Source organism: Pipra filicauda, unplaced genomic scaffold, assembly GCF_003945595.2.
Source record: "Pipra filicauda isolate LSUMZ 115617 unplaced genomic scaffold, ASM394559v2 scaffold427_size588224_pilon, whole genome shotgun sequence".
Taxonomy (NCBI): Eukaryota; Metazoa; Chordata; class Aves; order Passeriformes; family Pipridae; genus Pipra; species Pipra filicauda.
The window spans coordinates 334,346-348,866 of NW_024104562.1; the positions used below are offsets into that span (position 1 = coordinate 334,346).

Here is a 14,521-nt window from a genome sequence, read left to right on the forward strand (position 1 = left end):
TCAACACTGTGAACCTCTGGACACTGACTTACCCGTGAGAGCATTGATCTACTTTTGAGCTGGATTCTGCCAGTGAATGTTTTGGAAAGTGAAGTTTCTGTGGATGGGTCTGGACTTTGTAAGAGGGGACTGCTCTCAAGGGATGGCATTTCACCATTTCACTCTTGAAAAAAAGCTGAAATAGCCAGTGGTTTCATGTTCAAGTAACATTTCAGTTCTTGCTCAGCACTGTTGTCTAACAATTGTTTCCTGGCCCAGCTGTGTCCATCTCTGCAGAAGGACAGAGGATTTCCAGGATGCTGTCGGTCGCAGGAGTAGGGGAGGGGGCTCAGAGCCGTGGTTCCACACACCAGTTGTGCTGCTGCTGCTCTGAGGGAAAGCTGTCTTTTCTGCTGACAGCACTTTGTACTTGCAGGCAAGGAAAAAATTGTTTGGGTTGAGCAAAATGCTTCTCTGCCATTGCCAGTAAAACACCCGGAAACCAGGGGGATGGAGAGAACAGATCTAATGGCATAAAGCGTGGAAGTCTCTTTTATGAGTCTCATGGTCTTTTCCAATCACTGTCAGCCTTTAAGAAATGTGAATGCTCTAATTGGCTGTGATGGGGACGACGGAAGATTCCTTTTGCATGTGAAAAGGTGATGTACTAAAAATGATTCAGCATTCTGTTTTGTCAAATAGTTCATCAGTGCTGTCTTGCTTTTATTGAGAAAATATGCAGAAAGCACTTTAGAAGCAAAACTGTTGAACCTGCCAGCTAACCACTTGACTTTGATTTGTAAATGCCCTGTGAGCAGTCCCCAGAGGCTGTGGCATGGCAGGACTCTGCAGCCAGGGCAGTGTTGGAGGAGGATATGCTGGAGCCAGGCAGCCAGGAGAGGAACTGTTCAGACCCCAGATCCAAGATGCCACCACCTCGAAGTCCCATTCCTGAAATGTGCAGACAGATCCTCTTTAGACAGCTGTACTTCAAATGCCAGTGATAGAAATCACTATTATTTTACAATGAGAAGAAAATTTGCTCTTAGCTTGCCGTCTTTGCTTCTATCTTTCAGAATGTCTCAGAGTGTATAGAAGGCATTTCCTTTTGTGTTTAGAGTTGTGTTTTCCTTCCTCAGCAGTCCGAGTGTCATAACTGTTAAATAGCCCTGAAGGGCTCTTCAGAGGGCAAAATCCCAGCAATAATGTCACCTCAGGTAGGCATAAGGAAAAGATCTGAGGTTCTGCCACTGTGCATACAGAGAGTACCCTGGTCTTGTATCTCTTTCTATAGCAAACCTCTTCCACTGTTCACTATCTGTCATGAAAATCAGTTTTCCCTTCTCTGATAAAAAATTAATACAAGTAAAATGTCGACCTTTTCGGTGCTTATCGAACGTTAGAAACACTGGGCTGTTTGCTGATGGTGAACTTCAGTAAATTTTGGTGCACTAATACTGAGAAATTAATACTTTGCTGTTTAGGTTTTTTGGGACAGGAATGAACTATTTATAAGCTGGTTGTAAGCAATATAAACTTAGTATTTCTACAACAGCTTGTCCAGAAAAACATTCTTAAATGCCCACTTACTGTAGCTCCTGCCATTGCTTGTGAGCAATAGTGAGGCTGAAGGATTTTAAATTGGAATGGGAAGATTTAGTATTGGCATATACAATAATTTGTTTTCGGTTGTGTAAATGCTTTTTAATAAAGGGATTCACTCAAAGGAGGTTTGAAGATCAGGTCCTTCCGAGTTTTCTATGCGCTTGGATTCAATTTTCAGAGTTTAGGAGCTGTTGAAGACTTTAAATGACTTCCTGAAATGGGAAGGGAATATCAGCTTCCATGGGAAGTTCCCTGGCTGTAGCACAACCACACCACAACCACACGCTCTCCTCTCAGTCTGGAATTGTCACCTTTGCAAAGAGCATGAAGTGACCAGGTGGGGTGGGCACGTGTTGGTCATTGAGTCACTGACTGCAGCACCTACTACTCTTAACCATAAGCAAGAGGAGTAAAAAGAACAGGACCCAGAGCCTGAGCATGTCCCTTTGCAGTGTAAGATATCTGCCAGTGGCTCCAGGGCTGATTTTGCCCAAGGGAGGATGCCAAAAAAAGATTCCAGCTAAGGCTTCTCGTCCAGCACAAAATTAATTCAAGATAAAACTGCGTGTGTAATTAATAGCTCCCAAAAGTTCTCTTAGATGTTTTTATATTTCTTATTAGTTGTATTTGTTAGAACTTGTCCTTATTTGCCCGAGTTGGACAGACAGTGAACGCAGCAGACCTGTGTCCCTGGTGTGATCGTGCCCCTGCCCTGCACCCCCGGATCATTTCGCATGTGGCTTGTTTCTATCATGTGTCTCCAAAAATACCATCTCAGCCTGCATTTCCCCAGGGCACTGTCAGATCTTGTCTAGTTCCCCTATGCTGTGATGCTCTTTTTTTTCCCAGAAAAGAGAATCAGACAGATAAAAGCCAAAGTTTCCCACTTGGGCGCAGCCAGCCTGCCTCTGATGGCCACGATGGAGGCAGCTGGGCTGGAGATGCAGTGCTGTTCTTATCACAGTATTTGCTACTTGAGTCAAGTCTCCACTAAGACCAGCTCAATAATCCTTTTTTTGTGCAAAGTTTCCTCAGATATAAACGTATTTCAATCTCGACCTATCTTCATTAGCCTCTGCCCGATCCGTTCAGTCTCAGACCCCAAACAGCTGAGACAACCAACACAGACATTAATGGTCCCTACAGCTTTGTATCTGATTATCCACTGATGTTGTAGGAGACATGATTAAAGCCTTCAAATAAAGTTGCAGCTAAATCCTGTCATAGCCCAGCCCATTATTTTTTTGTTCTCTATTAGGATTTTAGGCATTTCTTTGACGTATTTTTATTGCCAGATTAGGAGGAAAACACTTGACTTGTTTGCGGCATTCTCATTATATTGTCTTTCTAACATTCCTGAAAGAGAATAAATATAAAATGCTTCTGTGTATTGTGTCATATTTCAGTGTGACAGTAATATGTTCCATGGTTTTCCAGCTCACAGTTCTTCTCACTGTGTGGTGACAGTCAGGAAGCCCTTGCACAGGGGAAGTGAAGTGGTGGCACAGGCTGAGGGGGCTGCAGGGGTCGATGGTGTACAGAGACCCAGGTAATGCCTGTCCTGTAGGTTGGTTGCATTCCACTAGAGACCCACCTGGGCAGTGTTGGTTTAGAGCACCAGCCTGTGGAGTCGGAGCAGCCTCTTGTACCACTTTTCCTCTTACCAATTGCCCACTTACATCAAGGTCATTGGGATGCTCTTCCCTTACCTGAGAGTATGGGAGTCTGGCTTTTGTGTGGAGCTTGTGTCATCCAGATCTGCTCTCAGTAATCCCTTGCAGCCTTGCAGACTGTTCCATATTTACAGGTGCCATTAGACCATCCGTCCACAGAGCTCGTGCTGCCCTGTTTGTACCCAGCTCCAGAGGGGACACCTGCCTCTGTGTCCCTTTGAGGTTAGTTGGTAGAGATGAACGTGGGAATTCTTCCCAGTGAGAATCCCTGTATCGTGTGTACCTGGTTGAGCAGAGTTTGCTTGAGCTGTGTTACCAGTTGTTTTGTCATTCAGAGCATCCACAAGAGCAGCTTCAGAGCAGCACCCACACTGCATGGCCTCTGTCCTGAAAATCAGTGATTTCTGCTCAACCTTGCTCCTACCCATCACCTGAAATACCTCCCAGGTCTCCAGAAGACCCTGGAGATTATTCTGGAGTATTCAAGCTGGTGACACAGCCAGGCTGTGGGGGTCTTTGTGGTACAGGAAAGCGATGGGCAGGACTAATGGGGAGTGGGATGCTGCAGGATGCCCAGCTGGATTATCCCGGTCATCATCCCAGGAGAGGTTTTATGGTCGATGGGCTTTGGGTTCAAGCGACACGGGTAGTAGAGAATGAGATAGGTAGTGTGAGACCTTTTGTGTCAGATTAGGAAGTGGGTTGAAAAGGATATTTTGTGACTAATTGGCCATGACTGCTGGCCCTAAGGAAACTCTGAGCTTTTGGAAAGCTCGTAATCCCATCAAGGATCTGGTGCACACTCTGGGCTCAAGTTGTTCCCGAGAGAAAGGGATGATGTTTTCCTCCTACATTTCACAACTTTGCCCCTATACAGGCAGCATTCCTCCAGTACTCTTCTCACCCAGGCCAGGGTGATTAAGCACTTAAATTGATTAATCAAATTTCTTGTGATGAGAACTACTGTCATTCATTAATCTGAATGGGATTATAAATAAGAGCTGGCAGAGAGGGGAGACAAACATGTTGACAGATAGACCTGCTGCTTTGAATACAAATCACACCGCTGCATCTGGAGGGTCTGAGCTCCTGGCAGCCTCAGGATAGAGCTTCCCTAAAGGTAAAATTAGACTGAGATTAAAGTATCCCCGTATTAATAAAGAAATATGCATTTATGAAGAGGCAGGCACTGCGGGGGGGTGTGGGGCTGCATACCAATGATCCTGCAGTGGGCTGGCTGTGGGTGTTGCTGCCGTGGAAGCATCAATCCCCTCGTACACCGATTGCTGTCGCTAAGCCAATGTCATTAGGAGATTCATTTGTAACAGTTAAAACCTTGCAATCTTTGCAGTGACTTCAGAACCCCACAGAGGGAAAACAGGGTTTGAAAAAGAACCCATTAAACATTTAAATATTTCATTAAATATTGAACATTTCAAAAATTGCTTTCTAACGAGTCTCGAGTAAACAGAACAATATTTGTTAACTAAAGCCACCAGAAGTGACAAGGTCCTGCAATGCACAGGCTGCGTAACCTCTCCTCCCTCGCTCAGCCATCACATGAGAGCCCTTGGCTCATTCTAGGACTTGTTATCTGGGTATGGCTGCTGGTGGCATTGAGGGCATGTGGAGGGTTTGAAACATGTCAGGCAAAGAGCTGATAGGATTAAAACCAAAATCTCTGCACCAGGCTGAGTGCCTGCACGGCGGGCTGTGCCCTGGGCTGCACAGCACTGAGCCACAATGCTGCAGCCAAAAAGTGAAGGGGTCGGGTTCTCCAGGGTTTTGCAACCACCTAGGAATGTTAAGAATGTTTTTGGGATCTGCTCTCGGTACCAGGGACTCCTCACCCGACCTGGCAAACCATAAGCAATCACTTAATTTCTGTTGACGTTGATAAAAGGTGAACGTTGCCAACAGAGCAGCTTAGCCCAGGCTGAGATCTGAGCACGTGGTTTTGCGCTTTGCTGAATCAAAGTTACTATTTACAGACGTCAGAGGAAAATCCAAACCTGTCTAATATCTGTGTTTTGTTAAGATGAGGAGTGAGAAAACACGTTTAGCAGCATTTTAATTGAAGATTTGCAGCAGTAACAGGAAATTTTGGATGCCTCCCTATGTTATGACACTATTTAAGTCAAAACAAGAGCTCTGGGGGCAGCCTGCCGGCCTTGGGATTCCCCAGGGTTCAGGCAGAGTTACACCTCCCTGTTTTGAAAAGCTGAACTGGGGCCAACCTTCATGGGGAAACATGGAGGTCTCCTGTGGCATCCAAGTCAGCTCAGCATTGCTGTGCTCGCTGTGCCCAACGAGAGTTGTCACAAACCTGCACCTCCGCTCGCAGGGCCAAGCCCCCGTCAGGCCCTCCCCGGCTGCATCTCGCTGCTGGGGGAGGACAAGGAGGATTGATGGCACGTGGCTCCCTGTGCGTGGTGCTGGCATCGAGTCAGGGTTTATAGCAGCACATTGGCTTTTCTGGGTGAATCCTGATTAAGGAGCGGGCGGGAGCCGCCGCTGTCTCCCAGCCCCCGCGGCTGACAGGGACAAGCCTCAGCTGACCTTTAAATGGATTTGGAACTTGTCTGTGGCTTTAGCATCCCCGTCCTGAAGGAAGGACCATCTGCTGCAAGATAACCCAGTCTCAGAAGGCACTCACTTCAGGTCTGTTTGAAAAGAGAGGTGACATGCAATATTTGAGGGGTTTCCCCCATGGTTGCTAATTCGGTGGCCAAGAGGCAGCTCCCAGTTTTCAGCTGCCTTGCTTTTACAGCCAGGCTGTGCCCTCTCAGAGCATCAGCAGAGAATGTTGTGGGTGCTGGTTACAGACACAGTGCTGCCACTGCCAGCAGTGTGCTACTTACTGATGGAAATTGGTGAGGAAGCTCAGGAATGGTTGGTGTAATTACAGAGGGAAATGGCAGCAGCACTGGGGTGTAAGAAGGAGGCGATGAGCTGCTGGACTGAGCACATATTGCCCAACACCACCATGGAGCCAAGGAGCAGAGGGCATGGTCCTATGGTCCTTTTCCCCCAGTAACCTGCACAGATCCTGCTCACGATGTCCGCAGGCTTGCCAGGGTGTTAGATGTTGAAGCCTTACACCAGAAAATTACTCGAGTATATTTTAATAATTTACAGCCACAGGTCTTACATGGTTTGTTCTCTAAAGATTGATTTAGCTTCTTATTAAGGGAATTGGGAATTCAGTGTGAAAATCTGAACAAAATCTAGGCGGTTTTTAGGGTTTTTTTTAAATATCCACTAGTGTAACTCACTGGGGAGAAGAATTTCAAAGCCTGTCCAATCCTATCTTGAATTTTTGATTCTTCTGCTTTCCTATTTCCATTCCCAAGGTGTGCTTATTAAGGAAGAACACCTCAGCATTATTGTATTATTTTTAAATAAGCCACAATCACTGTAAGGAGCTCAGGATAAAAAAATCCACTAATAATTTGATTTTTTTATTCCCCCTCCCTGCCTCCAGTTTTTAAAAGTTTGGTAATGCCAGATGTGCACTGCATACAAATGGCAGTGTGGGCAGCTGTAATTGCACACTCTCCCCAGGGCCCAGAGAAGGCCTTTTCTCTTTAATTACCCCTCGACTTGTAAAGGTATGAGCTGCAGTGGAGCTGCCAGGGCCGGGCTCTCCGGCAGCACTGGGAGGGCTGCACAGGAGGTGCCCACAGGCAGGGGTGGGTGTCACATTCCAGGGATCCCCCCATGGCAGCAGGACACGGTCTGTGCTCAGGGCACCCTCAGCCGCACACACTGGGGCATCTGCAGGGACAAGGACGTGCTCCCAGAGAGGTGACAGGACCACACCAGTGTGGGCATCCCGGTCCCAGCGTGGCAGTGGGTCAGAGTGCTCCCTGCAGGGCAGTGTCAGGCTGATGCCCCACGGGAGGGGATGGTGGCTCTCATCTTAGGCCCTGTTCTCTACACAGCAGTCGATGAGCTGCTGTGGTGGCATTTCTCCTTAGACAGCTCAGAAATGCCTTTTCTCTTCTCCTGGAGATTTTGTAAACTTAAAAGAGAATCATGAAAAAAAGTGTTCTCCCCTGTCCAGCCCATTAATTCAGCCTGCTCAGGACAGAATTAACCTTGGCAAGCCTTGCAGAGGAGAGAGTTGTTCTAACCTTAAAAATCTGCTGATTAAAGCTGGTTTCAGGAATTCGATTTCACTTAATGCGTTGGCTGAGCGCCCAGCCTGGCATTAACATCTCCACAGACACACAGGCCTCCACAGCTTTTACCTCCCACTGAAGAATAAATAAAAAAATAAAAGAAAACCCAGATAATGAAACCCCTGTTGCCTGTTCTGAGCAAGAATTCATTTTAAAGATAGCTTTAGCTAAAGGCATTACTCCTGCCCTGGTTACCTGTGTGCTCCAGCCAGGCAGGGCAGTAATTCCACTCTCCTCAGTAGGTGCAGGGTGGTGTCCAGCCGGCGGGTACTCGGTGACTCTGAGCTGTCCTAGGCTAGGGATTCATCCCACACCAAAGGCAGGGGTCAGCAGGGCCAAGTGTAGGGAAATCACCTCTACACCCTCCTCCCCTTAACCCCCGTGTACCGAGCCATGGGGCTGCACACTTTGTGTCATCCACAGCGCTTAACTCATTAACCTTGAAAATCCTCCAAAACAATGACGCTCAGATTTCCTGCTTTCCATTTATATCCTAAAGGGGTTTTATATGCCTTTTTATCCAAAAATTAATGTAGGTTTTATTGCTGCCATCACTCATTTTGCCTACACTCCATGTGCACTCCCAGGGTCTGTTTCTCCCCTGCAGCGTGTTTCTCCGACACTGTGGATCTCTCGGTGCCCGTGGGGACAGTCCCTGCCATCTCTCTGAGGTCAGGAGCTTGCTCAGTGTGTGGGTCTCCTTCATCCCAGCTGCCCAAGTTAGAACATCCAGCCTCTACACATCAATCCAGAGTCAGATTCTCATGTCCTGTCACCATGGGGAAAAAAAAGAAAAATTTAAGAAATCCCTTCTGTATTCTGAGTGCTTTGTGAATTCTGTGAATCGTTAGGATTTTTTAAGGGTTTGCTGAAATGTTGACAACTATTTTCTTGGAGGTGGGAGGCTTTTGTGTGATTCATTATTGACAGCTCCAGAATTAACCACAAGGCAGCTCTGGAGAGGCAGGGCAGTGCTCCCGCCTGCTGTGCACCACAAGCTGCACCGAGCCCAGCACTGGCACTTGTTGGGTTTTGTTTTAATCAGAGAAGTTTCAATAGACTCCACAGCAAGTCAGGATGGGAAGCAAGTTGGGGGATGCTGGAATATATTGATATATATTGCACAAGGTGCTATGGATGTCTGTATTGGCTGTGAAGGCGACTCCAGCTGCTCCAGACCGGCTATCCACCCTCACTGGGAAGCAGGTTGGACTGGGAGATGCTGCACCTCCCAAGCTGCTTTCCTGAGAGGGGAGACCAGCTCTGAGTCAGCAGAACCAAAGGTTACAGACCTTTCCATGCAGCCCCCAGCGCTGTGAGCCAGGAGTCACTGTCAGGGATTATCCACACAAAAGGCAGCGGCTGTTCCCCATCTGAGGGGAGGGATTTAAATGTTAAGCTTTTCTTTGGATTATTTTCTGCAGGGATTTTTTCCCCGCTCTGTTTTTCCTCTCTGCATTTCTGTGTGTGGAATGTACCCTTGAAACATTTGAAAGTATTACTAATCTTTGTCATTTCAGTTTTAAAAATAACTCAGTGACAGCAGCCAGCAGTCCTTAAATCCTGTTTAATTCAGGCCAGCCTTGCAAGTGGTGATCCAGGGGAGGGGAATCTGCCATAGCCTTCTGTGTGCTCGCCAAGTGCACACATCCAGAGGCACTGCACCCCTCTGCACTCGGGCATCTTTGAAATTAAAACCAGTTTTGTGTGTTTGGGTTATGCTGGGCTTGGTTTCCAACTGAAAAGTTGGAAACATACTGGAAATTTGATTTTTTTCCTGAAGAAAGAATTCCTTGGCCTTGCTGATTTTAGTTAATCAGAGAAGCAGAACTTATTTAAAAAAAAAACCAAAAAAAAACAAAAAAAAAACAAAACAAGCAGAAAAGAAACAACCTGTATTTTGGCATTTTGCTGTCTAAAATATCTGGCAGCAATTTTTCAGTTTACAAACACAACATTTTCAGTTGAAATACCCAGGAGATAAACTATGGAAAAAGAGATATAGGTGTTGTGTTTGTCAAAAAATAAAAATAGGTTGGAGCAAAGATTCGAATGCAGCCCCAGACCCCCCGTCGGTGTTGGGGTGCCGAGCGCTGCCGGAGCCTCCATTGCCTCTGGCTGCTCCAGGGTGACTGTGCTTGGGCAAAGGCAGCGGTGGGGGGGGGGAGGCTGTCAGGGAAGGGGTTCTGTGACCTGTAGCAATGCTTAAAAACACACGTTGGGGTGCCACAATCCTGTGTTGTGTGTTACCAGCCCCGACCAGGAGCAGGACGATGATGTCTTTGGTGGCGGGTCATGCACTGCCACCCCCTCCCCAGCGCAGCCTCTCAGGCAACGGTTCCTTCACTAACCTGACTCTGCTTTCTCTCTTTTTGTGTCCCCAGTGCCTGTATGGCTGCTACGTCCATTCCTCCATCATCCCCACGTTTCACAGAAGGTGCTACTGGCTTCTGCAGGTAGGATGGCGACACGTTCCTCTCTCCCGGGTCACCCAGGCGAGCCCGCGTGGCCGCGTTCGTTCGGCCGCTGCCGGGGTGCTCAGCATCCCACGTTCCACTGCTTGGGGGATTCTGTTTGTCTGAAGGGGAAATGGGTGTTCTTAGTTGTATGTCTCTGTTTAGAGAGATGATATATTTTCTCTAGAAATAGAGAGCTGATGCCAGGTCAGACATTCCCTAAACATGGATTCTGCTCAAGTGAGACTTCCTGGAGGTTTTTGGTTGTGTTGTTCCATTCTGAAGTGAGGCAGGAGCTGGGAAGCCGAGTGCTGTACTGGCATGCCATGGCATAGGAGAGAGATCAGCCCTGGGGCTGTGTTTGAATTTGGCAGAACCATAGGGCCAGCCTTGCAGTGGATCTGCTCTCCTCCAGTGAGGAGTTTAGTCCCTGGGGAGACAATCAATGATTTTTCTTCTGGCTGTTGTGGGAACAGCGAAGTCCCAGGAGTCAAGCTGTTTTCCTCTTATTTACACAGTGTTTGGGCAGCTTCCCTGGGGCTGAGTGGGTTGTGCTCAGGGTCACGTGTGGGAGTTTGCCCAGGTGGTGTTTGCTGACCCTGTCTTTGAGGAGCTGTTTGTATTCTTGGCTGGTTACCATGGTGTACAAAGTGGAAGCAATTTATCTTCTTTTGTTAGAAAACACTTGATGCATATTGTAATAATACTGTTTTAAAGCTTAAACTCTCATGGTTCTGAAAACTAACAGGTCTGAGGAAAGTGACATCTGTTTCTAGAAGCAAATGGAAAATAATCCCTTTTCCCCCCTGGTTTTGTAATTGCACTTTCATAGTAAAAAAGAAGACACTGCTGCTGTCACTGGGGCAGGACAAGACACCTCATGACCTGCAGAGGACTGTGCCTGCACCATGAATATAATCGAAGGGAACATGCACCAAATGTCACTGTCCTCTGTGCTGTCTGTGTGCTCTCAGCTCCATTTGCACCCACAACATATAAATGCCACATACAAGGAAAGAGGCTTGGCTTGGCTGCAGTGGTGGGAGCAGCACTGCACCTCACAGAGCAGAGCTGTGGCTCCTCTGAAAATACAGTGTGACCATGTTGATCTTGCTCTCTTATATGCTGGCCAGGCTGTGCTTGTACCCCCTGAGAGGTCCTCTCCTCATAGGTCCCCTCTCTTACCTTCAGTTGCGAGCTTTGTATTTCTTCTTTTGTTGTGTGCTCCCCAGAAGTGTTGCTGGCCCTGGCTGCTGTGGCTGGTAGCCAACATGTTAGCCAGCATCTCTCTGGTGGGTTGCACTGAAGCAGTATAAGATCTCTGAGCTGTACCCTGGGGTCTGACCCCTTCATGTTCACAGCGTGTGTGTTGATGTTTAGTCGTCGTCTTTGCTCTGGTAATCACTTTGGATCAGGAGGAGTGGATGGGAAGTACATTTCTTAGAAGCCTATTTATAAAATGCACTGCCGGATGTCTCACTGTGGCAGTGGTAGACTGGTATTCCTCTACAAGGACACATTGTGCCTTCTCTGTGGGAGGAAGAGGGGTCTGTGATTCATGACAGCATCTCCCAGGCATAAACGGGCATCCTTCAGTCATGTGCTCAAGGTTATTCAGCTGGGAGAAAGGAGCTGGCCCAGAATAGATGATGCTTTTCTGTTGTCTGCATAGTGTTTGTGTTCAGCTCCATGGTGAATTCAGGGGGAATGAGACCAGAGAGGGAGAAGGTGTTTTGTTTATCTGCTTCAGAGGCTTCCACTTCAACACCCCCCAGTAAATGAGTTTGATATTCCAAAACAGGTACAGCCAGGGCAATGTTTAACATTAACCTCCAGCAACATGTTTGACTTTTTAATTCACAGAGGCACTTAGGTGCCTTGCCCTTTGTTTAGAGAGACATTCAGCACCTTCCTGGGACACGTAGTGCTCTGCCTGTGAGCCTCTGGTCAGTGGGGAGTAAATACAATTAGTCTGCAATGCTACCTGTGTTTTATGGGATGATCTTCCTCCAAATCCTATTGTCAGGTTAGATATCGATTAAAAATCCCCATGCAATTGTTCTTGATCTTTTCTGCCTCAGATTTTCAGTGTAAAGGCCAGGACTCAAACCAACCACAGGGACTCAAGGTCTCCCTCATGCATTTACACTGCGCCGTAGCCATTAATTATATGGTCGTGTCTGATTTCTTACTTTAAGCAACTTTATGTTGTCATTTATGATTGACATGATGTGCCTGCTCCCTGCAGACTGGTCAGAGGGATAAGAAATGAGAACCAGTCAGCTGGAGCTGCACAGTGCATTTTTCTGTGTCTCCTAAAATTTCTCCTGCTGTCAGCAGAGACCACGATGATGGTGGCTGGGGTGGGCAGTGGGATGGCAGTTCACCGAGCACGGAGCAGTGCTGCTGACACCTTTTTCAAGGTGCGGGTGATGGCAGGTTCCATCTTCTGCAGAGGCTTCAGTGCAGCCGCAGCCCTGAGTGGGTTGGCTTGTCACCAGCAGGACCTGTGCTGCGCCTGTTTGACCTTCAACTTAGCACCAGATTTTGTGTCAATGGAAAAAGAAGAAAAACCTGTGTTTGTACTTGTACTGACTAATGGAGGGGAAATGTGGATTCTCAGACACGGACGATTTTCAAACACTGGCACAGCTGAGTAGCAAAATGCAGCATTCCCTTCTGTGTGTTGAAAAGTGGTGCCCCAAGAATGTAAAATTAATCTGGATGCCAGGCTTCTGGGCGGGCTGCTGCTTGCCAAGGTTACAGAGGCAGACTTTGCCCTCACCCATCGACAGAGATGCGTCCCTTGCTCACTCCCACGCTTGTGCCGTGCAGCTGGAGATGCTGAGCTTGTTGGACATCATGTTCCATCCTGCCTTTAGCAGGTGCTGATATCTTCTTTAGTACTGGTATTCAGGTGCTGCACGGATGGGAAGGAATATATTTTTAAAAAGTGTTACCCTTTTTCTTAATTAAGAAGTGCATAAACTGTGCTATAGGATCATGCTAAAAATTTACTGTGAATTTAGACATCTTGGCCAATCGGACAAATTAGGAGTAACAAGCCTTGGAGAGCAGTATGTCAGCAGAGAGCTGTTTCATGTGATATGCACATTAACTGCTTGCTGAATAGTTCAGAGTTGGTGCAGAAGAGTGTCAGTGGCACTGCTCTGGCAGGTGAGCCAGGGGAAGTAGAGCAGGACACAGACTGAGCTGGGTGGGCACAGGGAGACATCAGAGCCCTGTGGAGCCCTGTTGTAAATCCAGCATGTGCAGTAATTGCTGAAATGTGATAATCTGGTTCTCTGGGAGCCAAGGGGAAACTGCATTTCATGTTTATTGCTTGCACATTCACAGGATGCTTGCAGCAGCCATGGCAGTCATGGGATGCTTTCCTGCAGGAAAGGAAATGGCAAGGAAAGGTCAGGGACATCAGCAGTCATGCTTGGGGTAATGTCCAGGCAGGATGTTTGTCCTGGAAGGAGCAAATGGGGATGCTGAGGGGGACACTGGTGTTGGACAATATTCAGGTAGTGGTCTTTAATTACTTTTCCTCCAGTTCTGTGTGCACCAGCTGTGCCTTGGAGAGTATCCGTAAGCACCAACTGAATATCAAAGGTTTCCACAGTATCTTCTCTTTAAATAGTTTTTTCCTGGATTCTTCCTTCTGATACACTTGAATATTCAGCAGTTTGTTACTATGAATGTCTGCACTGATGCCTGATGCTCCCTGAGTGTTCCCTTCCTAAAACGCATTTTGTCTGAAATGGGCAGAAAGTATCAAGGCCTGAAACTCAGTTAAAACATTTTACATGACATCTGTCACTGTCCTGCAGAAATTTGGTGTTCATTCTGTATTTTTTGCCTTGAATTTTCAATTATGTCCTAAACAAGAGGAAACCCTTCCCATTTCTTTTTGATGGCACCCCATCAGAGCAGCGTTTCCCTCTCCGATTACTTGTGCTGCACTGCATCAGCAGCATCTCCTGCATCCCTGGCTGGAGCAGCCACAGACAGCTCGAGGGTTTGGGACTTTTTCAACATAAATTGGAAGCATTACAATTTCATAAAAATTCTCAATACTTTTGCTTAGTAATGGGTTTTTATATTTCATTTGGGTGAAATAGAAGTGGCTGGGCAATAAAGCACTGAGGATGCTGCACTGCACGTGGGCACTTAGATGTGCCCTGTATGTTGGGGGGTGGGGTGTGAGCGAGGCCTCAGCACAGTGAGCCTGTGTGTGTTTGCTAACGGGATTATAAACTGTTGCTGCTACCCCGGCATGTTTTCCCAAAGTGGGTTTAACCTGTACAATGAAATTAAGTGTGTATAGAAGTCTAGCAGAGCATGGCCTGGGGTGCCCAACCATTGCCAGCATGTCTGTGTCTCAAGCATGCCTGGGATCCAGGGGGCTGTTCACAGAGCAGACCTGTGCAGCAGCTTTACCTCCCTTGGGTTCCTGTTCTCACTGCCCTGTCTGCGTGTGGAACTGTGCTGGAAAGGAGACAGTGAATGTGGGAGGAGCACATGGCACTGCCAGGAGTGCAGAATGGTCTTCTGCATACATTTCGCTCTGACTGCAGCAGCAGAAATGCTTTTGGTACCAGACATTGTCAGGATGCAG

At 47.3% G+C, this 14,521-nt stretch overlaps 1 protein-coding gene across 8 annotated transcripts in view; it reads left to right on the forward strand.

Annotated features, from left to right (window-relative positions):
• Positions 1–14,521, forward strand: part of CAMTA1 (calmodulin binding transcription activator 1) — a 228,172-nt gene that overhangs the window by 112,829 nt on the left and 100,822 nt on the right. For all 8 annotated transcript variants that reach the window (XM_039385652.1, XM_039385651.1, XM_027751366.2 and 5 more), the window contains exon 6: positions 9,826–9,897. In XM_039385652.1, coding sequence (XP_039241586.1) covers positions 9,826–9,897 — 72 coding nt within the window. The remainder of the gene's footprint in view (positions 1–9,825; positions 9,898–14,521) is intronic.